Source organism: Curcuma longa, chromosome 9 (assembly GCF_044706935.1).
Source record: "Curcuma longa cultivar G26 ecotype Majalengka, Jawa Barat chromosome 9, ITB_CL_G26_1.1, whole genome shotgun sequence".
Classification (NCBI taxonomy): Eukaryota; Viridiplantae; Streptophyta; class Magnoliopsida; order Zingiberales; family Zingiberaceae; genus Curcuma; species Curcuma longa.
In genome coordinates, this window is record NC_133869.1 from 2230960 (window position 1) to 2240923 (window position 9964).

Below are 9964 nucleotides of genomic sequence, written 5' to 3' on the forward strand. Positions count from 1 at the left end.
TTCTGAAAAAATAATATAAAAAAAAACAAGGATCTACTAGTTGCAGAAAACTGTATTCATTTAGCATAGAAGTTATTCAATTCAAAATCATGGCATAAATCCCAACTCATTGCTACTACACATAATAATGCAAGCCAATATAATTTTGGAAACAGCAAATGTGGCAAAAAAAAAAAAAAGTCAAGTGAACCATATCTTAACATGTAAAAAAAAAAAAAAAGACAATACCGATGGAATAAAATCGATGGTGATTTTGCCATTTTGTAATTGCATAGCTTTGTAGAATAATTGGTTCTGCAAAGGTACTAAAAAAAGACTCCGTCGTCATAAATCCAAGAGTAAACATGACACTGTATCCATCATCAGTTGTCAATAGTCCTAACTCAAACTTGCTAATGTTAAGTGAAAAATGGTCCCAGAAAGGAGGCAATGCATTTGTACGTCAACAGCTAGCTACCACTCATTTCTTTTCCATCCAACAGCTCACTCACATAAACAGATTGCATGTCCTCGTAACGTTTCTTCCATTGCAAGACTAGATGTGCCGATCTTTCGTATTGAAGTCTAAGTCTCTCCAGTTCCATCTCTGCAGCACTCGAAGTATTTTGCTTCTGAATTGAAAGGGAAATAAAAGAATCAGACATCAAAGATTAGTAATTTTGTAGTCATAGAATGTGGCATTTCATCTAATCTAAGTCATTAGGTCGAACAATCCATTCATGTAGAACAAAATTCTTACTAAGAGGCCATTATTATCCTGGCGATAAATTCTCCAAGGGAATGGACAAAACCATGCTCCAAATAAGAATGTGGCACTTTTTTTATTTGTTTAACAAGTTATAGTGGAACCTCACATGAATATTTTGCTACAAAGCCAATCGTGCAGTAAGTGTCTGAAATACATTGCGACCAAATCGCATTTGTCTCGGTTATTTGGGGTCGACTACATGGAGCACTAAGCAAGGCGCATCACTAGTAAATGTTCAAAATACCCTAAACATAAAAAATAATAATAATAATTCTTGCAGCATAACAATTCTTCTATGAGAAACTAGAGAAAAGTTAGATGGCTCAGTTTACAGCAAGATACTCAAGGTTCAGATTGAGAAAGGAAAAAAAAAAGCTACACCGAACAGTTAAGAATGCATCCATAGCAAATAAATTCATTAAGGTTGTGTTTCCAATGATGGAAGGGAACATGGATGTACATGCTATAAATAAATAACAAACCTGGAGCTCTTGAATTAGCTTTTCCATCACATCTGCACTGCGAAATCTAGAATTTTGATGACCATGCAAAGGAGATTCAACCATAATGACAGCCGTGGTTTTAACTTCTCCCTCTGCAGAATCTGTGTACTTGCTCAACGGAGGAGGAGGCTTATTCGCCGATGCAGAGGTACATAACGGAGACTGTGTAGCTATAACCACATTATTAATAGGACCTGAATGCATGTAAAAGATATATATTATGCTTCATAATATGCAATATTGATCACTAAGACTTTTTAATAAAACTGAACTGGCAATTAGTTATTCTTCCAAAAAAGCATGGTAAACTTTTTCCCTAATTAAAAGGTTCATTGAAAAACAAGAGGTCCAAAAGTCATATTTAGTACTGAAATAAATGTCTTTGTGTACCTTTCCCATGTTTCAATACACGAGTAACACGCTTAGTTGTTGTGTTCAAAACTAGCACAGAACCATCTTCAGATCCAGACACAAGAGTGACTCCATCCTTGCTTAAGGCTAAGCTTGTTACCGCTTTGCTAGAACAGGAAGACCGACTTAAATTAAATATGAAATAGAATAGGAATTCAGAAAGATTAACTACCTTAGGAGAAAACCAGCCAGATTGTCACCAACAATCATGGTTGTCAAGATTGCAGTCTAGACCTTATAATCTTACAATCTTATAACCCAAACTAACTTAAACATTCCTGATCCTACATAGGATCCCAATTGGACATTAAAGACAATATCTAGAGTCCACCTCTAGATGATGATGGGCATGACATCGATGTTGACACAACAATACATAAAAGAGACAAGCTAATCAAAACTAACAGCGTTGAGACCTGTGATCAATTAAGGTATCCAGGATGAACACCCCATAAGGGCTATTGGGGTTGCCTTCAGCATTTAGAGCCGCAATATATATTTTGCCATCTCTTCCACCAGCATAAAAGACATGCTCCCCAGGATCCATTGCAACAGCATCAATTACTGAAGGAAATGTGATGTTCCTCAATAGTTCACCCTTCGACAAACTCCATACCTGGAACAAAAGTATCAGACATGTGAATAATCTACAATTGATCAAAGAACTTCATAATAATTTGTTATTCTAGCAGCTTATAGCTACTTAGTTATGCATGGTCGTACACAAAAGGAGTAAACTAAATATTTGATCAAAACACCTAAAGAATTAAGAATGACATATCTGGCTTGCAAATAAATTAAGTTAAATTTCAACACAAATAAACTGTAATAACAAACAAATATGCTTAGTCAAACTACTCTGGGTGCACTAGAAGTATAGGGCAGATAATGGAATAACTATATCCAAAGAGCAAAAAAAAAAAAAAAAAAACACATGCAATCTCTTTTATTACATATAACTTCCACTACGTTTAGCACTATACTCCACATATACATAACAACAAGAAGGAAATTAAGTATCATATAGAAGTAGAATTAAATAGCCTTGATGTCAATCAAAAGTAATAAATATCAATTCAACTATTGACACACAATTAATATCAATGACATACAAAATGATTAAATTTTATCAATTAAAATCACTCGCAACTGATTACTTATAAAAAATAACCATAATGTAAAAAAAAAAAACAAATGAACCTTGCATGTACGATCCTTTGAAGATGAGATGATGATGGAGTTGCTTAACCCATGCCCCGAAACAATATCAGTGACACCCAAAGAATGCTCAGTGAAGCTATATATATAATGGTTGCCAGCAGAAGCCATTGCAATATCATCAAACAACCTATGAATGAAGCATGACAAAAGATTAGCATTTTGTAATATAAAGAAATAAAGGAGAAAGACAATGAAACTAATTAGAAATTGCATACATTATAAGAGACCAAACTTTGATAGAGCCATCCTCAGACCCTGATATTAGCAGGGACTCGTCATCCTTCAATAGAGTGAGACAGTTAACAGAGCGGTAGTGAGCATGCCACTTCTTAAGCAATTTCCCTGTAAAAACCTACACAAAACACAAGGAAAGCAATTTCATGGACAGACAAAATGACTATCATCTTGAGAGAAATCAAGATGCAAGAATGAAACAAACTTAGTGGTCATGCATTAATATTATCAAAATAATCAAGCTTGAATATTGTCAGCAAAGTGATTTTTCAAAGAGGAGGGCAAAAAACAAACTTGCGAAGGAAATCAATATTAGAAAAGTGAGTAGTTACCTCCCAAAGATAAATACTTCCTGATGATCCTCCTCCAATAATATAAATGCCTTCCGCATTGGAAATAAGCGGCCCAATTGATTCTGCGGGAAAGCTTCTAACTTCAACTTGAGGCTGAAACACAATGAGAACATATTGGATCAGAACCTCAAAGAAACATACAGAATAAGATAAAAATTTACCATTAGGACTTACCTTATCCCAAGACCAAAAGAATATGGGGGCAGAAGTTGCAGAGGGTGCATCTGGAAGTTGCGAGGCAGCTAGAAACAGGAAGGGACCAGAAACGAAGAGAAGACCATGCGGAGCGGAGGAGCATGAGCGATACTGATGCCGCTCAACACCAGAATGGAGTTCCCAACAACGGATTCCCACATCCACTGCAGACGAGACGATCACCACTTCCATTGCCGTTGGAGAGATCTTACAAAAGTAGGATGATGAATAACATTACATAACAAAACAATAATATGTTTTAAAAATTATAATAAATTTTTATAATGATTATTTTAAATATTAAACATTTAGAAAGAGTTAACCAACTAAACTAATTTATCAAATTGTCCAGTTCACTTTAATCGGCCTGATTCAGCTTGGATTCGAACATGATTTGAGACAAAATTTCATGTGAAACACGTGAAACAAACATCAAAAATCAATTGAACAGTCAAATAATGGGATTTTATTGAATTCTACTAATTAAAGTGGACCAGTAAAGCACAAAGCGACCCGATGCAAGCGATGACCACCTCATCGGCTCATCGGTTGGCTTACATCTAAATTTCGCCTAATTAATCACGAAGATAGACATCTAAGTGTGATACGGTAGTAAAATATTTAGGATAACAAATATGAGAATCAAAGTTCGAATCCCCGTAGAAACAAATATTCTAAAGGCCGACATCTAAATGTATATAAATTATGCTCTGAATTTACTCGATAGGTGAATTAAGAGTCTACCTCGATTAATCAAGCGAAACTAAAATATCTGAATTATCAAAAACCTCATCTACAAGGTCATCTTTAACAAGATGAAAAAAATAAGAAAAATAGAAAAAAGAGATTTCAATTCAGACAATCTCTCTGCATAATATGGTTATGACTTTCTTCGTATTTAAAATGGCTATCATATCTTAAAGACATTTTTTCGCACCTATGGGATTCAGATTTTTTGTACTTGTGATTCATATCTAGATGACATTTTAGAAAATTCAGCTTACTAAACAAAAAGAAAAATTCTTATATCAGTTATTTTTTATCCATTCTTTAATATCAACATTCTGTTCATTTAAAAAAAGGCTAAAACTTCTTATATCGATTCATTTTTATTTATTTTTTGTTTTGTGTGATTTTTCTTTTTCTTTTGTCTAGTGAATTGCTTCATATTGATTTGAAAATCTCTCTTGTTGGAATTAATCCTACAGGTGAGCATTGCATAGTGCAGATACCAACAAGAGGTGCTAAAGCAATCCTAACCCCAACACATGCTATAGAATATATCCTATTGCTCTTTTGGAACAACAAACGATCAATGGTAATCTCACTACGCTAGCACAACTTAACGTTCTTCACACTACAATCTAGTACCTCCACATCTCTAACAAACAGAACCAGTTAGAATTAATTGTTAATTGAGTTAGATTGTGCGATAAACTTTGCTCACGTGCATATCTTAAGAAAAAGGTTTGCCTTTTCCCCGTAAGCGGAAGAAACGATAATATCGCAAAGTAACCCAATGTCTACAAGGAGGAAGAAAATCAATGAAGGCTAAATGTTTACCACTCAGAAGTCAAAAGAGCTCCAATTTACTCTCCCCAACGACAATGTCGACTGTGGAGGACGTGGTGGTGGTCGACGCCTTCACGACGTGGTGTGGGGAGATAATGCAGAAGATGAAGGTCACAATGGTTGTCTTAGGCTTGCTAATCGCCGGTTCACGCATGCCGATTCGAGCTTGGAGATCAGGGGCAGCCGGACTGGTGGGATTTGAGATTTAGGGTTTAACGCGGTGGGGATGGATGATAATGGCAGAGCTGTCAAACGGCTGGCAAGGCAGGCCAACCATCAAGAACCGTGGCGGTCGAGACGGACCGGCCCGTCAACTTGACGGCGGATTAGAAATTTCCGATATATCAATCCAAACCAAGCGAATTGTAGCAGACCAATCTGTAAACATATATATATATATCTTAAAAATTAGTAAAAATTTTAAATTTAAATTATAATTTAAATTAGTTAGGTTGAAATTTTTATATTTGGATTTCGATTAGTCAAGCACACTAGTTTACTGAATTTCTTATTTTATTTTTATTTTTTTAAAAAAATAATTTTTTCCACTTGCGGACAAATCCAAGTTTGTTACGTGCCGATTCACATGCATCATAGGCCTAAGCGGGTCGATCAACCTGAACCTACTTTAAAATAGGTTAATAAAATTTCAACCCAACCCACTTAAATTGTTTAGTCAAACGGGTCAACCCGACGAGTCTAACCCAAATTGACGGCTCTAGATAATGAGATAGGGATGTAGGTTTTACGAGACAGACAGCGCTTTTATTTGACGTCTCTCAGTCGTTGGATCGGTAAATGTTTAACTTGTACTTGTTTTGAGTTTTCAATTGAATTGATTTCCTCGATCTATGGGCCAACTCAAATCCATCTCAAGTCCGTCCGTCTGGATTTTCAACCAATGCAGACAAATTCATCTAGACTCATTAAATAATTAATCCAATGCACTTAAATTATTTGACGGAATAAATCAATCTGACATATCCAACATAAATTGGGGGTTCTTAATTGAGCTCAAATATGGGTTTAAATAAGGAGATCAAGTGCTGGAGTCACCTGAACTGTTCATCTAAGATCAAGAGTGATCTAAACCATCCGTTAAATATCTGATCCATCCAACTCAAGAGAGAGTAGATCACCATCGTTGATAAAGATTTAAAGTCTTGGATTACGATTTGAATTGATCCCAGCTCTAGATCAAAATTTAGAGAATTCTTAGTCGTTGATTGAGATCTAGTTGACTCTAGACCCTTCATTCAGATCGATCCGATCCTAACCATTCATCCAGATCCAGCCATCTCATTCGCACATTCAGATCTGAAATAATCATAGCCATTGACGTAGATCTGAGATCAAAGGAAATCAAAGGCTGGGATTGAATTAAGAGTGCTCAACCGATCGCCACCGTCAACTACCAAGCTTTAAGGTTTTTTTCTTTCTCAATCATCTACGGTCTTCATCCGATGCCATCACCAAGATCCGATTATGTTCTTCCACAATCCATCACCGACCTTTTTCCATCAGCACCATCAATCTAAGAAGTTCAAGAGGATTTACCTTGCTTATCAGATTCAAACCTCGAGCCTCCACATTAATGATCCAACCACCAATGACCACGCCACGCCTAACCATCATCGCAGCCACCAAGTCAAATTCACCCTCGCCGGAAACCTAGAAGATGCAAGGGTTTCTCCTACGCCTTCAATAGATATGATAACTCCTTCCCCTCATTAGATCTAGTCTCAATTCTACTCCTGATCACCATCAACCCTCCTATCATCACTACCGAGGCTTGAATAGATCTGATCTGATTGAGAAGAGTTAGGGGATGCCCTGGATTGCATTGTAAGCTTATTTTGATCTATCAAAGTCTTCATTGTTGATATGTAATCCTTCCCATTTGATCAAATTGTTAGATGTATGCTTTGTCTTAATTTCTGGTTACATTTAATTTGAATTTGATTTAGACTTTGATTAATTGATCTTGGTTAATGAAATTATCACTATTCATTTTTATCTAATTCAGTAGATTAGATTAAGTTAATTGCATATTTTTCCAATTGCATGAGTTAAGTCGCATTCGTCATTAGTTTTCTTTATTTTCTAATCGATGCATAAGTTAAATGCTTTGTGTTCTTTAGTTCATTGTAATTGTAATTTAGTTTTGGTTAGATTGTCTTTAGCATTTACAGTTTAAAATCCAAACCTAGTTGTGAATAATTTGATCATGATTAGAATTCATCTGCTGTAATTTTTGAGGGACGATTTGAATTATCTTATATTGTATTAGTGTAGAGACGGATTCCAATAATTTTATTTGATTTCATATCACGATAAACACTAGTGTTACCAATCATCAGGAAGTATTTATCTATGGGAGCTAACTATTCACTTTTCTAATATGGATTTTCTTCTCCTATTTGAAAAATCATTTTGCTTATAATACTCACGTGTAGCTGCTAAGTTTGTATCATTTTGCATTTTAATTAAATTTTTCTTTAAACTGTTTGGAGCCGGAATAAGCATCCCTCATCCCTCTTGTTATAGTTTTGTCTTCTCCTAATAAATACTTAAGAATTATATATATAGAGAGAGAGAAATAGAAACTAGATGAAATGAATAATTTCACTTACAGAAGACAATACCACAGCTACATAGCATACAAAAGAGGCAATGTATAAGAGTAATATAAGTGAGCAAATCATTTATGGCGAAGCACCTACCAGAGTCCCAGAGGCTTGTGGATTGCTGGCCATTCTCCAGGATGATTTAAGTGGAAATGAGGAACGAACAGCTGCAAATCCAAATCAGCAGAGAATATGAATTTCCATAGTTAAAATGATCTGAAAAACAAAAATAACGTGGAAGATTGATGCAAATTTTAATGCCAAAATATCATCATTGTTTTGGATTTAATGCAACATTGATTCAGTTAGATTTCTGTAATTTGGTTTTAGAGAGTACTAGTTTCTCAGGGAAAGCCATTTCTAGCAAAAGAGAGGGAATGTCTTTCCTTCACTAGAATAAAAATTTAAGCAACTCTGCAGGATCCTTTCTGAAAATTTCAAACACAACTCTGATCCAACTAGAATTGCAAAGATTTCAGAGGCATTAATTTTTGATAAGTCAATCTACCCATGCCTACTATCCCTCTAAGCATCTATACGAAAAGCTGGCAAAAAGCCCGTGGGAAACTCTGATAGTAGTATAATTGTATGGTTTGGTAGTCATTTGTGTAAAAATTTTTTATCACCGTGAGGTTTCTCATGGAAAGCCATTTCTAGCAAAAGAGAGGAAATGGCTTTCCCTGAGTCCAATAAAAACTTAAACTACTTGGTAGAGCACTTTCCAAATATGCAAAGGATTTCACATACATCAACTCCAATCCAGTTAGGATCTCGAAGATTTCAGAGATGTCATTTTTGGGGAATTCAACCTACCAATGCCTACTATAAAGCATCTACAGGGCAAAGCTAGCAAAAAAAACAGCAGGAGACTATGATAAAAGTATGGTTGTAGGGTTTGTAGTCATTCATGCAAGTTGTTATATCAGCGTGAACTTTCATCGACTGTCTCATCTTCTTTTGCTTCGACATTGTATGTCTTCATTGCATTATCTTGACCATCTTCAAGTTCAAAATGTTGGGAGGTTCCTGGTGAAATCTTTGAGACATCATTGCATAAAATCCTAATAAAAATGAATATAGCAACAAGCCATAGTATACTAAAATTTTAGGAATGGATATATAGACTTCTTCATGCTATTGAGCTTTACACAATGCAAACTTCTTTGTCAAGCTAAAGCCACACAAATATATCTTTGGGCTTTCTGAAATCCCATTCTTAGGTCTAGTTTCTTCATAATGCCATCCATTGTCATTTAACATTGCTTGTTAGTAAATGATGCTGGACACCCTTAGCAGTAAAAATGACAAACCAATTGCCGAGCCTATGCATGATTGAGAAACTATTGACAAAAAACATATCATCCTCAATTGCTCTCCCATTGGCTTTCCTCTTGTCTGAAACAACAAATATTGCCAAAATACAGAAAACTAGTATGCAACAAAAAAAAAAGCCGAATAACCTCAGCTACAGAAAACATATCATTCACCTTTTACGCTTTGCTACTGTGAAGCAGAAAACGAGATAGTTCACACGAAACAAAGATCGATTAGGAAAAAGCAGAAAACGCACAAAATTGGTAGAAGAAACCACAGCAACTGTGGTCTCATATAACAGAATATGATTTTCGTCACCTCTAGATAAACCTCAGCGAATGGATGTAGGTTCCGGAGATAAAAAAAACCCACACGACAAGGGGACAGTAATGGAGGAAAATGTACCTGTTCCTGGCGAGTCGAGGGGGCGGAGCCGGCGGCAACCGAGGGCCTTGATTCCGTCTCCGATTCGCCCACGCCGTCGGATGGAAGCAGGATGATGGTTTGCGGAGTTAGGTTTGTTCGAGAGACGAAGTTTATTGATATTCCAATTAATTCTGATCGAGGGGCCCAATAATGAAAATTTGGGCCGGCCCATAAACTCGATCTGGATTATATTAACTATGTATTAATTGTGGCATAATGATGTATTATGTTGTGGTTATTTCGATATAAAATTATTTAAAATATTTAAATTAAAATAATTTATATATTATTTTGAATAATCAAAATGTGTATATTTTCTCATTCTTGTCTCAAAATTAAACCGAACTAATATTTTGGTTT

At 35.5% G+C, this 9964-nt stretch overlaps 1 protein-coding gene across 3 annotated transcripts; it reads right to left on the bottom strand.

Moving 5' to 3' along the window:
• Nucleotides 1–306: 306 nt before the first annotated feature.
• Nucleotides 307–9676, bottom strand: LOC141835376 (protein ROOT INITIATION DEFECTIVE 3-like). Of its 3 annotated transcripts, none has more exons than XM_074722824.1 (10): nt 9584–9676; nt 7961–8031; nt 3645–3872; nt 3450–3563; nt 3099–3235; nt 2863–3010; nt 2079–2278; nt 1642–1769; nt 1231–1445; nt 307–611 (listed from the first exon to the last, which is right to left on the bottom strand). In XM_074722824.1, the coding sequence occupies exons 2-10, from the start codon at nt 7991–7993 to the stop codon at nt 450–452; spliced, it is 1365 nt and encodes a 454-aa protein (XP_074578925.1). In that variant the 5' UTR covers nt 7994–8031; nt 9584–9676; the 3' UTR covers nt 307–449. The 3 variants fall into 3 exon arrangements, with proteins under 3 accessions (XP_074578925.1, XP_074578926.1, XP_074578927.1); XM_074722825.1 differs by lacking the exon at nt 9584–9676 and adding an exon at nt 9497–9521; XM_074722826.1 differs by lacking the exon at nt 9584–9676 and adding an exon at nt 9352–9451.
• Nucleotides 9677–9964: the final 288 nt, after the last annotated feature.